A 22015-nucleotide genomic window follows, 5' to 3' on the forward strand; every position below is an offset into this window, starting at 1 on the left:
GTTAGTATACTTCTCATATGAACCCACACATTCCAAATCAGAGACATATGGGTGATATAATGTAACACATTTTTTTAAAAGATATTTCCCATGTCTCCTCAGGATATTTACAGGGTGTTTGCTAGTGTTATGGTTATCAGAGGGAGAAAGGTGTTGGGTGATATGCCAACATTCCACTGTTCTTGAATTCCATCTTATTTACAAATATGATGCTTATTGTTGTTCTGGGCAAAAATAGGAGAGTTGGGACTCGAGCTCTTTGACAAACTGGTTCAGTGTTGAATGTTCCATGGAAAGGCTGGTGTTAGGTCTGTCTGGCCAGACCCAGGAAATGATGTCACATCTACTGGCCCTTCCCCTGCTTTCACCTGAAAAGAAGGAGGGGCCAGACTGAGTCAGGCAAGAGGGTGGAAAAAAACAAGGAAGGAAGCTCTCAGTAGGCATGTGTATGTATGTTTAGTTCTTCTGAATGTGTGTTAGAGAAAAAAATAAGGATTTGGGGATTTCAACACTATTAAAGCCTTTCTAAAGATGGATATGGATGTTCCGGACCCTTCCCATGGGAATATGGGGCTACTGAGAACCTTTGACTCCTCTGAGTTTGGGAGCTGGGAGAAGATAGGCTCGGGCGGATTTGGACAAGTATACAAAGTCCGGCATGTACAGTGGAAAACATGGCTGGCTATCAAGTGCCCTCCCTGCCTTCATGTAGATGACAAGTGAGTGGGACAGCTGTTATTCTGGGATTCATTGTGTGTGGGGGTATGAAGAATGTTGTTTCAAGTATTTAAGCCTGGTTGATATCATCTGTGGGCTTCAGAGTAAGAAGTTGTAGTTCTATGTGATTATGAGTTTGATCCTCTATCTAAGGGTGTGAGGTACGCTGTGAACTGGGCAACATGCTTATTCAGCCTTATGTCACGGACTCATGGATGGTGGACATACACTGAGTGTACAAAACATTAAGAACACCTGCTCCTTCCATTAGACTGACGAGGTGAAAGCTAGGATCCCTTATTGATGTCACTTGTTAAATCCACTTCAAATCAGTGAAGATGAAGGGGAGGAGACAGGTTAAAAAAGGATTTTTAAGTCTTGAAACAATAGATATGGATTGTGTATGTGTGCCATTCAGAGAGTAAATGGGAAAAACAAAAGTTTGAAGTGCCTTTAAACAGAGTGTGGTGGTAGGTGCCAGGCGCACCGGTTTGTGTCAAGAACTGTGACGCTGCTGGGTTTTTCACGCTCAACAGTTTCACGTTTGTATCAAAAATGGTCCACTACACAAAGGACATCCAGCCAACTTGACAACTGTGGGAAGCATTGGAGTCAACATGGACCAGCATACCTATGGAATGTTTTGACACCTTGTGGAGTCCATGTCCCAACGACATGAGGCTGTTCTGAGGGCAAAAGGGGGGGGGGACAACTCAATATTAGGAAGGTGTAACTAATGTTTGGTATACTAAGTGTAGCTAACGTCTCTCACGAGCAGTTCTCGTCATTGCGCTTAAAAAGCTTGAGTGTACAACCTAGAAAATGTATTTAGAGATGTGCAAATTATGTCAACACCACACTTCTCTCCTTTGGTCCACCTTCCATCAGACCCCATCAGGTTGCCCTTGCTACCCTCTGAATAGACGGGGGTCCAGATTGGCCGGCAGTAGTTTTTGTCGTGGTTTAGAAGGCCAGAAATACAGTTTCAATCATGTAAAAAAATAAGCTAAAGTTAAATAAAACAACAACAACAAAACATGTGGGAAGCATTGGAGTCAACCTGGGCCATCATCCCTGAGAATGCTTTCAACACCATGTAATCCATGTCCCAAATGAATTGAGACTGCTTTGAAGGCATGCCCTCTTGCGTGGGTGACCCATGACCTTTCACATGTATGCCAACAGCAGGAGGAAACACGAGAGGCCTAGCTCAGCTGCCCCCTTCAGAAGAACATCCTGTCCCCATCCTGTCACCCTACCCTCATCTTAACGGATGTTTCCACTCCACCATCTTGGATGCAGTATACACCTGAGCCCCCCCTGGAGCCTCAAAGAGGACTATCAGCTATTCTTTTACTCTCATTATTAGCTTCCTACTTTCTACTTGATTTAAAAATTAACCGGAGTGGATGTGTTTTAAAAATCTGTACAATGTCCTTTCATTCCATTGGCACAAAAGTTGTTGCTTATGAAATGGTGGCTTTACATTCATCAGCCGTGGAGAATGTTAGTACATTTGTACATTTTTGGTGTCATATCAACTTATCAACTCAATGTTTCTAAAAGTGTAAGAGGTTGGGAAGATTGTTCAATGGGCTTATAATGTAGAACACTTTAACCATAATGACCATCTGTCATTTGAGAGCTTTTACAGCTTTGAAGACAATGATTGGATCAGGTTGCGGCTAAACTTAATTTCACTTGAGGCTATATATCCACAGACCGAATGCTGAACTTTCTGCCATTGAGAACTTGTTGAAGGATTTGTTCACTGTCACAGGCACTTTTAAATGACATTTTAATAATTTAAGGTGATTACAGTGTTATTGGCATTACATTTGCACACAAAATCAGAACTTAAATGTCTCACAGAATGGAATAAATATAAATACAAATGTTGATGTGTGTCTACAGTACTCCTTGGGGGGAGTGTATACCCAAAAAAGCAAACTTGTAAATATTGACATTTTGGCGAAGTAAAGCAAACAAGAAGCGTTATGAATGTTACGTGAAATGGACAAGCTTTTTGGGGAGACTGAACGTACTGTATTAGCAAAAGTCTGAGTTTGGAAGTCTTAGGTCAAAACATGGATTGCTGTTTTGAAGGAAAGGCATGGCTGAACACATACTAAAACGTTTTTAAATATTGAAATGTACATTATTACTTTTTAGTGTAAAAACAACTGTTATAGATGTTACATCTTCTGTTATGGATATTAGTCTGAAATACACATTCAAATCTTAGATTTTTTGATAGAAATCTATCATAAACACATGCCATTTGGAATGTTTTTAAAATGTCAGCAAAAGGCATAGTACCTTAGGATTCCATAATTACACGTAGCCTGAATAGTATACAAGCCATGCACCATACCCTAATATGTCATTTTTTTGTCATACACATACAGTTGAAGTCAGAAGTTTACATACACTTAGGTTGGAGTCATTAAAACTCGTTTTTCAACCACTCCACAAATTTCTTGTTAACAAACTATAGTTTTGGCAAGTCGGTTAGGACATCTACTTTGTACATGACACAAGTAATTTTTCCAACAATTGTTTAGACAGATTATTTCACTTATAATTCACTGTATCACAATTCCAATGGGTCAGAAGTTTACATACACTAAGTTGACTGTGCCTTTAAATAGCTTGGAAATTCCAGAAAATGATGTCATGGCTTTAGAAGCTTCTGATAGGCTAATTGACATAATTTGAGTCAATTGGAGGTGTACCTGTGGATGTATTTCAAGGCCTACCTTCAAACTCAGTGCCTCTTTGCTTGACATCATGGGAAAATCAAAAGAAATCAGCCAAGACCTCAGAATCTTTTTTGTAGACCTCCAAAAGTCTGGTTGATCCTTGGGAACAATTTCCAAATGCCTGAAGGTACCATGGTCATCTGTACAAACAATAGTACGCAAGTATAAACACCAGGGGACCACGCAGCCGTCATACCACTCAGGAAGGAGACGCGTTCTGTCTCCTAGAAATTAATGTACTTTGGTGGGAAAAGTGCAATTCAATCCCAGAACAACAACAAAGGACCCTGTGAAGATGCTGACGAAAACAGGTACAAAAGTATCTATATCCACAGTAAAAACAAGTCCTATATCGACATAACCCGAAAGACCGCTCAGCAAGGAAGAAGTCACTGCTCCAAAACCGTCGTAAAAAAAGCCAGACTACGGTTTGCAACTGCAAATTGGGACAAAGATCGTACTTTTTTGGAGAATTGTCCTCTGGTCTGATGAAACTGTTTGGCCATAATGACCATCGTTATGTTTGGAGGAAAAAGGGGGAGGCTTACAAGCTGAAGAACACCATCCCACCCGTGAAGCACAGGGGTGCCAGCATCATGTTGTGGGGGTGCTTTGCTGCAGGAGGGACTGGTGCACTTCACAAAATAGATGGCATCATGAGGGCCGAAAATGGGGTGGATGTATTGAAGCAACATGTCAGAGAATTTTGAACAAGCTTTAATTTCATCTTCCAAATGGACAATGACCCCAAGCATGCTCCCAAAGTTGTGGCAAAATGGCGTAAGGACAACAAAGTCAAGGTATTGACCTGTCGAAAATTTGTGGGCAGAACTGAAAAATCGTGTGTGAGCAAGGAGGCCTACAAACCTGACTCAGTTACACCAGCTCCATCAGGAGGAATGGGCCAAAATTCACCCAACTTATTGTGGGAAGCTCGTGGAAGGCAACCCGAACCATTAGACCCAAGTTAAACAATTTAAAGGCAATGCTACCAAATACTAATTGAGTGTATGTAAACTTCTGACCCACTGGGAATGTGATGAAAGAAATAAAAGCTGAAATTAATCATTCTCTCTACTATTATTCTGAAATTTCACAATCATAAAATAAAGTGGTGATCCTAACTGACCTAAGATAGGGAATTTTTACTTTGATTAAATGTCAGGAATTGTGAAACTGAGTTTAAATGTATTTGGCTAAGGTGTACGTAAACTTCTGACTTCAACTGTTATTTCACTCAGAAATACAACTTTTTTGTTCAATAAAATAACATCAAATCAATCAGAAATACAGTGTAGACATTGTTAATGTTGTGATAGACTATTGTAGCTGGAAATGGCAGATTTCTCATGGAATATCTACATAGGGTACAGAGGCCCATTAACAGCATCCATCACTCATATGTTCCAATGGCATGTTGTGTTAGGTAATCCAAGTTTGTAATTTTAAAAGGCTAAAACCCTTTTCCAGTTATGTTAGCACAGCTGAAAAAGAAGCTTAAAACTGTCCTTCTTTCGACTAATTGAGTATCTGGAGTATCAGCATTTGTAGGTTCGATTACAGGCTCAAAATGGCCAGAAACAAATAACTTTCTTCTGAAACTCATCAGTCTGTTTTTGTTCTGAGAAATGAAGGCTATTCCATCTGAGAAACTACCAAGAAATTGAAGATCTTGTATAACGCTGTGTACAACTCCCTTCACAGAACAGCGCAAACTGGCTCTAACCAGAATACAGAATACAGAGCAAGAGGACAAGTACATTAGAGTGTCTAGTTTGAGAACCAGACACCTCACAAGTCCTCAAATGTCAGCTTTATTAAATAGTACCTGCAAAACACCAGTCTCAACGTCAACAGTGAAGAGGCGACCCCAGGATTCTGGCCTTCTAGGCCAGAGTTCCTCTGTCCAGTGTCTGTCTTCTTAAGCACATCTTTTATTTTTATTGTCCAGTCGGAGATATTGCTTTTTCTTTGCAACTCTGCCTACAAGGCCAGCATCCCGGGGTCGCCTCTTCACTGTTGACGTTGAGGCTGGTGTTTTGTGGGTACTATTTAATTACAAATGTGCTTTTTTTTCAAAACAAGGACATTTCTAAGTGACCCCAAACTTTTGAATGGTACTGGTTGAATTGCAATTTTTTAAAAATATATTGCAGCAAAATGTCAAATAAAACAATATACATGTCCATATACTGCCAATCATTTTTCTGGACACTGGACGAAGTCAGTATATTTTGGGGGGCTTTCATTTCAAAAAGACACTCCAGGACAGTTGACAGATTGTTGATTGTCGTTCTGCCCCTGAACAGGCAGTTAACCCACTGTTCCTAGTCCGTCATTGAAAATAAGAATTTGTTCTTAACTGACCTGCCTAGTAAAATAAAGGTTAAAAAAAAAGTGCTGCCATAATTGAGAAATGCATTTCAGCATATTTTTCCAACACATCATTTTCAAGATATCAACAATTGTTTCAGTAAAAGTCTGAAGAATACATCCCAGAAAAAGCACACAAAATGTATTGAATGCACAAGCTTCTGAAGCTATGGTATGATACATCCATTGGTGGAAAAAGTACACAATTGTCATACTTGAGTATAAGTAAAGATACCAAGAAAATGAAGTGAAAGTCACCCCATAAAATACCACTTGAGTAAAAGTCTAAAAGTATTTGGATTTATACTTAGGTATCAAATGTAAATGTAATTGCAGAAATGTACTTAAGTATCAAAAGTAGAAGTATAAATCATTTCAAATTGCTTATATTAAGCAAACCAGATGGCACAAGATTCTTGTTTTTTAATTTATGGATAGCCAGGGGCACACTACAACGTGCAGGCATAATTTCCGAACGAAGCATTTGTGTTTAGTGAGTCCTCCAGATCAGAGGCAGTACGGATGACCAGGGATGTTCTCTTGATAAATGCGTGAATTAGACAATTTTTCTGTCCTACTAAGCATTCACAATGTAATGAGTACTTTTGGGTGTCAGGAAAAATGTGTGGAGTAAATTAAAAAAAAATTCTTTAGGAATGTAGCGAAGTAAAAGTTGTCAAAATATAAATAGTAAAGTACAGATACCCCCCCCCCAAAAAAACTAGATAAGTAGTACTTTAAAGTATTTTTTACTTAAGTACTTTACACCATTGGATAAATCAATATCCATCACATCCACAACCGTTAAGGATGTTACACATATCATCATGCTGAAAAAGGATACAGACAGGGAAAAGATAGAAACCAGTTAAAGACCATATAAAACCTGGATTAAAGCTTTAAAGAGAACGTTTCAAGATGATCTGATGTAAGGCACATGTTTTACAAAAAAACAAATGGGTGTTACAAGACAGTAAAGACACTTCAATTTTGTATGTTTTGCTTCATAAACATCTCATCTTTTTAATTAACACTGGGGAGCAGCTGTTAGTGGAAAAACAAGCTTTGTGAGCCCCTTCTAAAAGCCATTAAATATGAGACTTGGCCATCTACTCTTCAATGGTAAAAATGCATGCTTTCACCTCCGTAAACTTGTCATATAATGCCTGAACTCCAACATGTAGACCTAAAGGATAATTATGAACGTGATTTCATTTGGAAATGACTAACTGTTTAATTGTGCATGCTCAGGTTAACTTGCACTGAATCACCCTTTAGCAGACACTCACAAACATTAATTTGTTGCCTCCTTTAAATTATTTTATTATGTTACTTCCTATGACCATTTATTTCACTTCTACCCTACTGCTTTTGCAAAACATTTACAAAGGAAAATGTCAGATACACAGCACAAGGAGGAAGTTATTCAGCTTTACCAATGACAAGCATTGACATCCATCTCCAATCCGTGGTAGCTAGACTCATGGCACCCACTAAACCTGAACTAAAGATGCTATCTGCTCTGAACATCTGAAAAGTACATGAACTGTAATTTGCCTGCCTTCACCCTGCATCCACACACTCCTCTGACTCAAAGCCAGCTTTGTCTGACTGGGTCCCAACTCCCTTCTATGCAGACGATGTTTGGTGGAAACAATAAGAGAAGTTGCAGAACCGGTCTTGCTGGGCTCCTCTCCCTTATAAAAAGGGTCATTGTTTGGTTTTGAAAGGTTTCTGAGCTGAGGAGTTTTCTGGGTAATGCCAGGTGATTATGACTGTCAGCCCCTCTCTTTACCCCCCAAATCTCCTAAATCCACACATTTGCACTGATTTTTAATTCTTGTCAGATTTATTTGATGAAAGCTTGCACTTTTATTGAACTTGAATGATTTCATAATTGACACCTCCAAACATAAAGAAATGGCTGCCTTAGAGACAGACTATACTTCATCATTTGATCTGCTTCTACTACTTTTTAAGGTGTTCTTATCAGCATGCTGTTTTGACATGAATGAATCCTTTGTAACCCCAAGTCATTGCTCATTTGTAGTGAAGACACTCCCGTACACACTCATTATTCATGATGATTAAGCAGATTATCTGAGTTAGTTTTCAAAGGGACCTCTCCTTGAGATCTCTCTATTGAGGTCAGTAGTGATAGGCTACACTGCTCTGTTTGCATCTGCTAGCCTAGCCAGGCTAACACTGATAAAGGTAATAGGAAATTGTGCAAAGGTTGAACAACGTGCACAGAGAACAAGAGGTTTGTTGTGTTCACAACTCCACACAGATCTCGATGCTTTGGCCTGGCTCTCTCTGAGGAATGTCATTAAGGCCTAGCATGTCAGAGAGACCGGTTAATGCATGGGGAAAATCATGCATCTCAGTTTGTTGTCTCCTTGTATTCTACTGTGTAACGAAGTTTTTTGAATTTGGGCAAATGGTAAAAGGCATTCCAGATGGTGCTGTTTTAACAAGGCTTAGAATACCTGTCTTAGTAAGATAAGAGAACAGCATTTTATGAATTTGGTGTGAATCGAGGGATGTAGATGGATGGGCAGGTTTATAGGACAGCTAAACCTAAATTCCCTTTACTCTGTACAGTATGAGTTACAGTATGTAGTTCAATCTGAACAGACAGGTATACAAGGCCGTTTTGCACCACTTGGCGTAATGAAGGCTAAGTAAGTAGGTAAGTAAGTTAACAGACCGCTATGTCCTCTGTAGGGAGCGAGCAGAGCTGCTGGAAGAGGCTAAGAAGATGGAGGCGGCTAAGTTCCGCTACATCCTGCCAGTGTATGGGATCTGTGGCGACGCCCAGGGCCTGGTGATGGAGTACATGGAGACAGGCTCCCTGGAGACCCTGCTGGCTGCTGAGCCTCTGCCCTGGGAGCTGCGCTTCAGGATCATCCACGAGACGGCGGTGGGCATGAACTTCCTGCACTGCATGAGCCCACCCCTCCTGCACCTGGACCTAAAACCTGCCAACATCCTACTGGATGCACACTACCACGTCAAGGTGAAAGATGACTTATTTGGTTTGTTCATTTGAGTTCGCACAGGGCGCTGTGTGGGAAGAGCTTGCACATTTGAAACAATTGTTTCTGAAATACACATTGCATTGGTTCTAAATTGGGATTCTGCCTCCCTGGTGCGGCGGGCGAACTCAATCAAACACTCCTACAGTATTGCTACTGCTTCTGTTACTGTTACTACTGCTACAGGTTCAGAAGATTGGTGGTACACAGAAAATGGCCAACAACAGTAGAACCATCTGCTTTCACCAAGCTCATCTGCTTCTAAACTATGATTTGACAATTAGATGTTCAATGTTTTTTTTGAAAAAATATTTTTAAAGGAATATTTTCACCATATTAAAATTACATTAGGTCAAGTAACAGTTTTTATTTAAAAAAATGTTACCTTTAAAATTAATCACTAATCACATTGTTATTTTTTAATCTTCAGAAATGACTTTGTCAAAGCAACAAAGTAACTAGGGCTTTACAATGACGGTGAAAACTTGTTGGGTTTAAACGTCTGAATTCAGGCACTTCAGAAAGTCTTTACTGTATATTAAACATCTGATTTATTGAATTTTCTATGTGATCTATACTAAAGGGCACTTCATTTAATGTAACAGGATTTTACATTTCAATATTGGTGCACAATTTCTACTTAAAATATCAGAGACACAAAAGGCACTTATTTCATGGAACAACCCAAATCAATACACTGTCTAATGTTAGAAAAGTCCGATTTGACCTTATAGTGAGTATTTACTAAACCTTAACCCAAATGATGTATCATGACTCTTTAAAACAACAGCCCAAACGCAATATCTTCAAGTCCTTTCAATAGGATTTGCTCAAGGATTTCAGCTGACAGGTATGGAGGGAATCTGTTATTCACTTGAATTTAGCTTTAAATGGCCGTCCTGTTGGACACATATGCTACGGGCAGAAAGGTGTCTCCCGCCCAGCCTTCATCCCACCTCATCTCCAACCTCCCCCTGCATGACTAATGGTTGGAGGTGGAGGAGAAATGGGTGGGAACCTTCCTTCAACCTGTCTGTTTTAATACCTCCATGTAAACACGTAGCCTGGGCCTGTCTTAACAGGCTGAGGTACTCTGCCAACACTGACTGAGTTTGTTCGGCTACTCGCCCACACATGTAACTCAGTCAAACAGGGTCTCAACTTCTGACACGAGGGGTAAGGAAAGCACCCACAGGCTAGGACAGGACATGGCTAGGACAGGACATGACTGGGAGGCACCCTCAGGCTAGGACAGGACATGGCTGGGAGGCACCCTCAAGCTAGGACAGGACATGGCTGGGAGGCACCCTCAAGCTAGGACAGGACATGGCTGGGAGGCACCCTCAAGCTAGGACAGGACATGGCTGGGAGGCACCCTCAAGCTAGGACAGGACATGGCTGGGAGGCACCCTCACCAGGACATGGCTGGGAGGCACCCTCAAGCTAGGACAGGACATGGCTGGGAGGAACCCTCAAGCTAGGACAGGACATGGCTGGGAGGCACCCTCAAGCTAGGACAGGACATGGCTGGGAGGCACCCTCAGGCTAGGACAGGACATGGCTGGGAGGCACCGTTAGGCTAGGACAGGACATGGCTGGGAGGCACCGTCAGGCTAGAACAGGACATGGCTGGGAGGCACCCTCAGGCTAGGACAGGATGTGACTGGCTCTGACCTCATCATGGCTCTGGATGCATAGAATACAATGAGGGCTCAGCCATCAGCTTGAGGGTACGGTAGTCATAGGTAGCCATGACCATAAGAACAATGGGAAAGGCTGAGAGTTCCAGTGGGTTCTTGTCTTAATAAGATATGTTCTGTATATCTTCATCTCCCCCTTAGAAATCGGATGTTGGTCTTGTCCTAACAAGCTGTGTTCTGTTCTGTATCTCCCATCTCCCCCTTCAGATATCAGATTTTGGTCTGGCACGATGGAACGGCCTCTCCAGGGTTGATGAAATCAGCCGTGACGGGTTCTGTGGCACCATTGCCTACCTGCCGCCGGAGAGCATCATCGAGAAGGACAGGGTGTCAGAAACCAAGCATGACGTCTACAGGTGAGTGTCTTCACCTTCACTTCTCTCTGTCCTTGTCTGCCAGAGGGGTGGAACGTTGTCTGTTTAATGCTTAGTCATGATGTTTGTTTTTTCACTTCTTCCCTCCATTGTTTGTTTTACAATATTTGTTTTAATCAATATGAACCTGAATTGGATTTACACTGAGTTTACAAAACATTAAGAATACCTGCTCTTTCCATGACAGACTGACCAGGTGAAAGCTATGATCCCTTATTGATGTAAATCCACTTCAATCAATGTAGATGAAGGGGAGGAGACAGGTTGAAGAATGATTTTTAATCCTTGAGAACTGAGACATGGATTGTGTATGTGTACCTTTCAGAGGGTTAAGACAAAAGATTGAAGTGCCTTTGAACAGGGTATGGTAGTAGGTGCCAGGCGCACCGGTTTTAGTGTGTCAAGAACTGCACCGCTGTTGGGTTTTTCACGCTCAACAGTTTCCCGTGTGTATGAAGAATGGTCCACCATCCAAAGGACATCCAGCCAACTTGATACAACTGTGGGAAGCGTTGGAGTCAACCTGGGGTAGAATTCCTGTGGACGCTATCAACACCTTGTAGAGTCCATGCCCTGACAAATTGAGGCACTTCTGAGGGCAAAAGGGGTGTAACTCAATATTACAAGGTGTTCCTAATGTTTTGTACACTGTGTATATTAATCAGTTATAGGTTATGCCTGGAAACCCCATAGTGAGTCAGTCATTCAATCATGTATCACTTTTGACAGTATGCCTTGATACTGAACTGTTGTTATTCTCTTCCTGTTACAGCTTTTCCATAGTCATCTGGGGAATTCTCACACAAAAGAAACCTTACCAAGGTGAGACATGTTGAGGAAATGTATAGATTTTCTGTTCTCATGTAAAGACACCTTGTAGTTCTTCAGGGTTTGTCTTATAAAATGCACTCCTAGTATTTCTTAAACTCAAAGTTCCGGGACTGCAATTGAGCCCCACAGGGGAGGTGTCATTATACCCATAAAACCTAGCGGTCAAACAGGGAAATGATTCCAATTGTTTTTCTCATGAGGGATTTTAGAAACACTTAAAATAAGGGCTGTGTTTCATGTATGCTTACTCTGGCATGACTTTTTATAACCATGTAAATCTCTCTCGGAGATACCAAAGAAGCTTGTGATCTGAGTTTAAGTCCACTGCCTCTGTTTGCTTTGAATTATTGACTGACTGGCTGGTCCCAACGCCATGATAACAAAGAGACCATTAACAGAAGAAAGCCTAAGAGATTTTTCCAGGCTTGGTGTGGGAAACAAACAAAACATCTATACACCTTCCTTATCTGAGCGCACATGAATGATAATAATGATAATAATTAACTGTACATACTAGTGTCAGTCTTACCCAGATTAGTTTATGTTGCTTCTCCATACCTTCAACAGCACACAATCAACACATAATTCATTGATATGATCAAGAATTTAATTTGTATTTAGAGTAATGTGACCTTAGTAGACCTTAAGGACTGAGGTATCATATGAACAGTAGAGAATTGAATGAAGTGTATCAATTTGTCTTATGTCTTGTGTGATTGGAAACATATGTCCTCTATTTCCTCCAGGGGAGAACAACATCCTGCAGATCATGGTGAAGGTGGTAAGAGGGGTGCGCCCTGACCTCAATGTTGTGCCTCGGAGTCGACCCCAGGCCTGCACGGGGTTCCTGTGCCTCATGCAACGCTGCTGGGCCCCCTCACCTGACACCAGACCAAGCTTCCAGGGTGAGTAGAGACCAAATGGGGCCTATGTCTCTAAAGGGTGGGTGTGTGTGTCTCAAAGCACTAAGAACCCAATTAAGGGATGCTATTCTGTACACCAAAAACCTGACATTTGTTGTTTTCTGTCTGCAGAAATCACATCAGAAACCGAGGAGCTGTGTTCTAAACCCCAAGAGGAGTCCAAGACCCAAACTCCTGAGCTCGAGAATAACCACTGCCATGGACTACCCACTGACAAGGTATAACTTCTACACTTCTATTCCCCTGCCTTCTTCCTCTGTTATTTCTATCCTCTTCTTCTCCCTGACATGCCATGCTATATAGTATTCTATCCTCTTCTTCTCCCTGACATGCCATGCTATATAGTATTCCATCCTCTTCTTCTCCCTGACATGCCATACTATATAGTATTTTATCCTCTTCTTCTCCCTGACATGCCATGCTATATAGTATTTTATCCTCTTCTTCTCCCTGACATGCCATACTATATAGTATTCTATCCTCTTCTTCTCCCTGACATGCCATGCTAAATAGTATTCTATCCTCTTCTTCTCCCTGACATGCCATGCTATATAGTATTCTATCCTCTTCTTCTCCCTGACATGCCATGCTATATAGTATTCTATCCTCTTCTTCTCCCTGACATGCCATGCTATATAGTATTCTATCCTCTTCTTCTCCCTGACATGCCATGCTATATAGTATTCTATGCCATGCTTCTTCTCCCTGACATGCCATGCTATATAGTATTCCATCCATCTTCTTCTCCCTGACATGCCATGCTATATAGTATTCCATCCATCTTCTTCTCCTTCTCCCTGACATGCCATGCTATATAGTATTCCATCCATGCTATATAGTATTCTATCCTTCTCCCCTGACATGCCATGCTATATAGTATTCCATCCTCTTCTTCTCCCTGACATGCCATGCTATATAGTATTTTATCCTCTTCTTCTCCCTGACATGCCATGCTATATAGTATTTTATCCTCTTCTTCTCCCTGACATGCCATGCTATATAGTATTTTATCCTCTTCTTCTCCCTGACATGCCATGCTATATAGTATTCTATCCTCTTCTTCTCCCTGACATGCCATGCTATATAGTATTCCATCCTCTTCTTCTCCCTGACATGCCATGCTATATAGTATTCCATTCTCTTCTTCTCCCTGACATGCCATGCTATATAGTATTCTATCCTCTTCTTCTCCCTGACATGCCATGCTATATAGTATTCTATCCTCTTCTTCTCCCTGACATGCCATGCCATGCCATATATAGTATTCTATCCTCTTCTTCTCCCTGACATGCCATGCTATATAGTATTCTATCCTCTTCTTCTCCCTGACATGCCATGCTATATAGTATTCTATCCTCTTCTTCTCCCTGACATGCCATGCTATATAGTATTCTATCCTCTTCTTCTCCCTGACATGCCATGCTATATAGTGACATGCCACATGCCCTCTTCTTCTCCCTGACATGCCATGCTATATAGTATTCTATCCTCTTCTTCTCCCTGACATGCCATGCTATATAGTATTCTATCCTCTTCTTCTCCCTGATGCTATATAGTATTCTATCCTCTTCTTCTCCCTGACATGCCATGCTATATAGTATTCTATCCTCTTCTTCTCCCTGACATGCCATGCTATATAGTATTCTATCCTCTTCTTCTCCCTGACATGCCATGCTATATAGTATTCTATCCTCTTCTTCTCCCTGACATGCCATGCTATATAGTATTCTATCCTCTTCTTCTCCCTGACATGCCATGCTATATAGTATTCTGTCAGTCTTCTTTGTTGTTCTTCTGTAATGTAATTAGAAAACACTCTTATATCAGAATGTCTGAGTGCCTATTTTTGAGATTGCTTTCCTGTGTACTGGACCTGTTATTGTTTCCATAATACATACACAGTCAATGTTTGATCCTGACAAACAGTTTCCTCATTAAATAAGAATGCTGTCCAGCAGCATTGTTCAACTTGGTTAACTCTGTTGCAACACATTCTGTGTTTGGTGCTCAATGTACGTGACAAACTGACCGACACCAAATATGACAGAATCTACAGGTGTTATTGTGCAATGTGTGAAGATGATATATTGGTGATGATAAACAGTCGGAGAAAGGCATGAAGACTGAGTTTGAGAGAAACTATTGAAAGGCCCAGTGCAGTCAAAAATGTGATTTCTCTGTGTGTTTTATATATACTTCCACACTATGAGGTTGGAATAATGCTGTGAAATTGTGAAAATTATGATAATACAGAAACCGGTCAGGCCCAAATCAGCCATGCTGCCAGAGAAAGACTACAGCCTATCAGAGCTGCTGAGCCAGGTGGACTCTGGGATATCTCGGAGCTTTGACCGTGTGACAGAAGACTGCTGTCCCAGCAAAGACAACACCAGCAAGAGACTGTCAGGGATCTCCTCTGTAGACTCTGCCTTCTCCTCTCAAGACTCCATCACCCTCTCTTTTGAGAAAGAGAATAGCTGTGGTAAGACTGGCTGATATGGTGATTGTAGTCAATACATTGTGGCATTGTCCATGGTTTTCTTTAACAGATGACAGGAATTCTTATTTATCAGAGTCATATATCCTACATATAAGTAATACAGTTCTGAATGACTTCTGGAGCATGTGGAGTGTCTCATTAACTTTCAGACAGGTTCTTTGTCGTTTTGTCCCGGAGTCTATACTGTATCTTCTATCTCCTTGTTGTTTAGACTCGGGGGAGGTGCAGAGGAGGAAGCTGAGCGACGCCATCCGTACCAAAGACATGTCCAAGCTGATGAAGATCCTGCAGCCTCAGGACGTGGACCTCTTATTGGAGGGCGGCTGCAGCCTGCTCCACCACGCTGTCACGCAGGCCAACGAGGAGGCCATCAAGTTCCTGCTCCTCAACCACGCCAACACCAACCTGGCCAACGCTCGCGGCTCCACCCCACTCCACCTGGCTACTGAGATGCACCTGAAGGGCCTGGCCGAACTACTGCTGGGCCGTCGGAGTACCAACGCCAACGCTCGGGACGAGGACCAATACACGGCCCTGCACTGTGCTGCTCAGAACGGGGACGAGGCCATCACCCGCCTGCTGCTGGACCGCGGCGCCTCCATCAATGAGACGGACGCCCAGGGCCGCACGCCTGCACACATCGCCTGTCAGCATGGCCAAGAGAACGTGGTCAGGGTGCTGCTGAGCCGAGGTGCAGACGTCCACGTGAAGGGCAGAGATGACTGGACGGCACTTCACCTGGCTGCCTGGCAGGGCCACCTGGGCATTGCCAAACTGCTGGTGAAGCAGGCTGGAGCGGACGTAGATGGGCAGACCACTGACGGGCGCACGCCGCTGCACCTGGCCTCCCAAAGGGGGCAGTACAGGGTGGCAAGGATCCTGATAGAGCTGGGGGCAGATGTCCACGTGACCTCCATGGGCTTCCACACCCCCCTGCACGTGGCGGCTGAGACAGGCCACACCAGCACCTCCCGCCTCCTGGTCAAGCACAATGCAGACATCCAGGCCCGGACTGACCAGGGTCTTACCGCCCTCCACCTCGCTGCCCAACATGGCCACTTGCCCACAGTGAAGATGCTGATGGAGGAAGGGGCAGACCCCTACTGCACCAATCAGACCCTGCGTACCCCCTGCCACCTGGCGGCAGAAGGGGGCCACTGTGAGGTCTTCAAAGAGCTTCTGGTCCACTGCCCTGAGGCTATTAGTCTGTCAGACAAACAGGGCCTCACCCCTATGCACCTGGCTGTGCGGGGAGGCTATACAGATATAACCAGCATGCTTCTGGCCCAGGGGGTGGAACTATCACCGGAAGTACCACAGGACTCCATCACCCAACATACACAAGAGTTACAACAGGACTCCATACCCCTGCCACAGGATGTACCACAGGACTCCTTCCCCCAGGACACCCTGCATTCAACAGCAGAGGACTGCCCAAAGCTCCTGGCTCGTAGGCCTAGCCAGTTGGCCTTGCGGCTCCAGAGGAAGGTTGTAATCTTGAAACTGACGGAGCGTGAGGGTAACGAATGTCCAGAGTCCTCCGCTGAGAGGAGGGAGTCACCCAGTGACTGGATTGTACAGAACTGTCCTTGAATTGAAAACAGTCAGGGATCTCTTCTATTCCCTTCCCCATTGATGTGATGGGAGAAGTGTCCAAGCTAAAGAGACCAGCTGTTTTTTGTACATAGTATTTTTGATTGATTGTGTGTTATTATTATGTCCGTCTTTGATTGATCATTCATTGCCAGATGTTATGATTATTTGGTGCTTTGAGCCTCTCAAAGCCCTGTTATCTTACTTGGTATCTTGTCAGGGAAGGAATGCTTTAATGTAAATACACTGTATATAGAACCATGAGTAGAATAGAACCATGAGATCTTTTGGATCATCATTTACTTTTTTCCTTTCATGTTAAATATAGACTCCATGTCACGTTTTTCCCCTTAATAGTGCAACTTTTCTACTTTGCATATACGCACATTCCTACATTCATTGCCTTCTGTACAGTAAGAGAATGTTGACATCTGTGGAATGCTCATTTGTATTTTCATTTCCCATCTACTTACTCTAGCTGGTATGTTCATCCTGTCCATAAGTTATATTCTCTAATAAAACAAGTGCCAGTACAATGTGTGTGTGTGTTGTGAGTGTACCCATGTGCGCCTGTGAATGACATCTTCAATGCCAGGCAGAATGGGCATGTCTCTATCTGCAGCCAGCTTTGTTCTTATCTGTGCCTCCTGCCTATCCCCCAGACCCCACAGAGCATGCTCAACTTGGCACCAGCCATGGGAACTGCCCTCGGGGGGGGATCACATTCCAGGCAGGTGGGAGGGGGGTGGAGTGAAGAGGGGGGAACATGCCTGCCTTTCCAGGCTGTTGGCTCATTCCACAGACCACTTAAACTCCTAAACCTCACTCTCCTTAACCAACATGCCATTGTTGACGCTTGCAGGGCTGGTCCTCTTGAGGAGTCGTATCCCGAGTCTGAAGCCCTCCTGAGCTGAGCCCTGGTGAGCCTTGTAATTGCCCTGTTTTTACAGCTCATGTTTGCGGCGTCCCACAACTTTGATTGGTGAGTTTTGTGTAATCATAAGCCTTGTTTTGTGTGTGTGTCTATCTCACCTGTTGCCAAGAGATCCTTAGTGGTGAGGAAGATCACGTGCTGCCATTACTCAATCTTCCCTCGATTATCATGTCATTCCTTCACTGTACCCTTTCTACATACTGTACACAGTATCTTGTTATTCAGGTACACTCCCTCTACTTGCACTGTGCCCACCCTTATAGTGTTTGATGAAAAAGTAAGTAGAGAACATTATTTCAATGTATTTGACTCTTTAAATCTCTCATGGGAATAACAAACACTGCTTTGACACATTTCTCCCTCTTAGTGATGCTCATCTCTACTTCATCTTTTGATTGTGTCTAGATGATTCATATTATGTTAATGTGCAGAAAATGTTCCTTCTGATCCTTGGGCCTCCAGCAGTCGCTGCATGCAGGCCTCTAGGTCCTCCTGGTCCAGGGAGTGATCCAAAGTGGAGGGAAACTGACCCCTTCCTGAACCTTGCTGGGCTGGACAACATCCCCTGTGGCACCGGAACAGTCAGCCCCAGCCTGCTGGCTGGGTTCAGCCTCCAGCTCAGTGGAAGGTCTTTTTAGCCTGGCCTTTTCCTGTCAGGACTTCCTCCCTGGAAGACGCTAGTACAGGTTGTGCTCATCTGGATGCTACAACAGGGCCTTTTTGTGAGGAGTCATACCTCAATGGCAGGAGACCCATCCCCAAACACTTCACTGAGTCGAACGGCTGAAGTGACGCAAGCCCCGTATTTGTAATATCATTAGACATAACTCTGATGAAATCTGTGAATGTATTGAAATTTTCTGAATTGTACAACTACCTTAATTCTGCTGGACCTTGGTGCCTTGGCATCAGATAATGGGGATCCATAATAAATACCAATACAAACTCTAGTCAGTTCGTTACACTGAAGATTGTTATTCATACTAACATTGCTGATATACAGTAGACTGAACTGCTTCTGAATTAAAATATACCAAATAAAGAGTCATTTCGCGAAGCAATCCATTTAAACAGCGTTAACATAACAGTAGCCTAACATCTTCACGAACTCACAAGCTGGCTTCTCAGAGCTAAAACGATCACATGATCACTGAAAGCTTTTTTAGCCTGACAGAACTCATCTAACCAGATCTGAGCTGGTGTCTCTGGTTGTGAACAAGCAGCAACCTGTAGACTAGAGATCGCCTTGGGGTTACAATGTGGGTGCACTGAGGCAGTGATGATGAATTCCTGTAGATTTAATGGCTGAATATGTAGATGCTAAAAGCACCGTGTTGAACTCATGAAAAGTGACTAATTGACAGAGTTAAGAGGCAGAGAGAGAAGGGGCTTCATGTCCAGTGAATTGAAAAGATAAACCTGGTTATTTCTTTCCTGCGGTGGATAAACAAACATGTTACTGTGTATCTTATTATTGATGTACATATTTTCAATCAGTTTAACATTATTTACAGGCTAAAATAGTACAATATTTTGCTTCTGTAGTTGTATGCCCACATTTGATGTACAGAGCATTTGGAAAGTATTTCGACCCCTTGATTTGATCCTCATTTTGTTACGTTACAGCCTTATTTAAAAATGGATTAAATCGTTTTTTTTTCTCCCTCATCAATCTACACACTAGCCCATAATGACAATGAAAAACCTTTCTTTTAAAAGAAACATTTTTGCATGTGTATTAAAAATGAAAAATGGAAATATCACATTTGCATAAATATTCAGACCCTTTACTCAGTACTTTGTTGAAACGTCTTTGACAGCTATTACAGCCTCGAGTCTTCTTGGGTATGACGCTACAAGCTTGGCACACCTCTATTTGAGGAGTTTCTCCCATTCCTCTCTGCAGATTCTCTCAAGCTCTTTCAGGTTGAATGGGGAGCGTCGCTGCACAGCTATTTTCAGGTCTCTACAGAGATGTTTGAGCTCTGGCTGGGCCACTCAAGGACATTCAGGGACTTGCACTGTGTGTAGATTGCTGAGGATTATTGTTTATTTTATCCATTTTAGAATAAGGCTGTAAAGTAACACAATGTGGAAAAAGTCATGAGGGCAGAATACTTTCCAAAGGCACTGTATGTCTGCATAAGTCATTTGAGTTGTTAGTCCTCTTCCAAACCAAGTGCTTCTTCATAGTGAATGAGATCCATTTGGTGAGCTGGTTACATGACTAGTCTTTTCCCATACCCCCTAATAGGCCTATTGAGAAGAAAATCAAAATGTCCAGTTTACCCCACGTTATTGAGATCATAAGAGACTTTATTCAGATTGTGTACCTGTAGCACTTTCTCTGACCACGAGGGGGCACTGTTACCCTATCTTTAAAATGTGATGTCCATGTTTTAAAAAATATTTGATTAAACTTTTTAACTAGGCAAGTCAGTTAAGAACACATTTTTATTTTTAATGACGGCCTAGGAACAGTGGGTTAACTGCCTGTTCAGGGGCAGAACGACAGATTTGTACCTTGTCAGCTCAGGGATTTGAACTTACAACCTTTCGGTTACTAGTCCAACACTAACACTCTAACCACTAGGCTACCCTGCCGCCATGTTTGTCTTAATATATTATTTATAGAGAGAACATTAGCATAATGGTACATTTGTTATGGTTGAAAACCTACCCGATTACACCCGTTCTCTGAATCTACAACTGTTTATGTTTTAGTCCCTATTATATAGGTAAAGGGGATAGCTACTGAACAAGCAATTCAACATCAATCTGATTTTAATGGGGAAAGCACAGATCTGTTTTGATCAAGCAGAATCATTCAGAAAAACGGCTCTTTATTCTGGTGCCAAATTGGAGGTGCTGTGTGTTTCCATGATGCAGGCATAAGATGAAACACTAGAACAAGCTGGTGCATGTCACGTTGTAATGACCGTTGTCAACATGCCCTGAAATATATACAGTTGCAGGCTGCAGTGAATCAACATAGGTTGCATTGTTTTAGAGGAACAATATGTTGGAAACAGTTTTCTACTGGAAAAACACGTCTCTGTGGACCTGATGAACCATTAAGCCACATTCAATCATTGAACTGCAGTGGATCTCTGCATATGAAGTTCCATGTGTTTTTCCATTAGACTTCAGTCAATTAGTCAAATGAAAACTGCTTAGGAATACATTCAGGTGACGCTCCTGTAGTAATTCCCATTATATATGCCACCTCATGGGGGCTAATGACATTGATACCGCTGTGTGGTAATGTGACCATAATAGCCCTGATGAGGTGTACTAGGTCATAAATATTGTCATGGCTTCATGGTCAGGATGAACGTTGATCACCAGTGGCAGGGTATAGTAGGAGGCCTAACAGGAGGCCAGGGTATAGTAGGAGGCCTAATAGAGGAGGCCAGGGAGTAGTGGGAGGCCTAACAGAGGAGGCCAGGGAGTAGTGGGAGGCCTAACAGAGGAGGCCAGGGAGTAGTGGGAGGCCTAACAGAGGAGGCCAGGGAGTAGTGGGAGGCCTAACAGAGGAGGCCAGGGAGTAGTGGGAGGCCTAACAGAGGAGGCCAGGGAGTAGTGGGAGGCCTAACCAGGGAGGAGGCCAGGGAGGCCAGGGGAGGCCTAACAGAGGAGGCCAGGGAGTAGTGGGAGGCCTAACAGAGGAGGCCAGGAGGAGGCCAGGGAGGGGAGGCCTAACAGAGGAGGCCAGGGAGTAGTGGGAGGCCTAACAGAGGAGGCCAGGGAGTAGTGGGAGGCCTAACAGAGGAGGCCAGGGAGTAGTGGGAGGCCTAACAGAGGAGGCCAAGGTGTAGTGGGAGGCCTAACAGAGGAGGCCAAGGTGTAGTGGGAGGCCTAACAGAGGAGGCCAGAGATATAATCACTGCTTGTCAAGGAGATCAGAAATTCACAGCACCACTCCATAATGGAACACAAGGCCCTCTTTTATATACTACTTATGTTATGCAGCTCTTTGTCTTCCAGTATTTGTGTAATTGCATGTCATTGTAAGGTCGTAAATGGAGATGTTTTCCCTGCGGGAGTGGGAGAAACATGCATTATGGATTGTTAAACCACACCAACCCACACTGTCCTTTCTAAAATTATAAAGTTCTCTCAACAGAGGAAGCTACCTTGCTGGAAGCCCAAATCTATCTCAATGAACTCAAAAGGGCATAGATCACCTGGGTAGGATGATATTCCTCCTGTTTATAATGTTTGTATAAATGAGGTCCATATTGCTCTAAATGATTCATAGAGCCGTTCA

The 22015-nt window shown here is 42.9% G+C and overlaps 1 protein-coding gene across 1 annotated transcript; it reads left to right on the top strand.

Moving 5' to 3' along the window:
- Window positions 1-390: 390 nt before the first annotated feature.
- Window positions 391-17344, top strand: LOC124010478 (receptor-interacting serine/threonine-protein kinase 4-like). Its single transcript, XM_046322937.1, has 8 exons — window positions 391-719; window positions 8580-8871; window positions 10798-10946; window positions 11737-11786; window positions 12542-12700; window positions 12830-12936; window positions 14972-15200; window positions 15430-17344. Exons 1-8 carry the CDS (start codon window positions 532-534, stop codon window positions 16809-16811), a joined length of 2556 nt encoding a protein of 851 aa, XP_046178893.1. The 5' UTR covers window positions 391-531; the 3' UTR covers window positions 16812-17344.
- Window positions 17345-22015: the final 4671 nt, after the last annotated feature.

Source organism: Oncorhynchus gorbuscha, linkage group LG02, assembly GCF_021184085.1.
Source record: "Oncorhynchus gorbuscha isolate QuinsamMale2020 ecotype Even-year linkage group LG02, OgorEven_v1.0, whole genome shotgun sequence".
NCBI classification, from domain to species: Eukaryota; Metazoa; Chordata; class Actinopteri; order Salmoniformes; family Salmonidae; genus Oncorhynchus; species Oncorhynchus gorbuscha.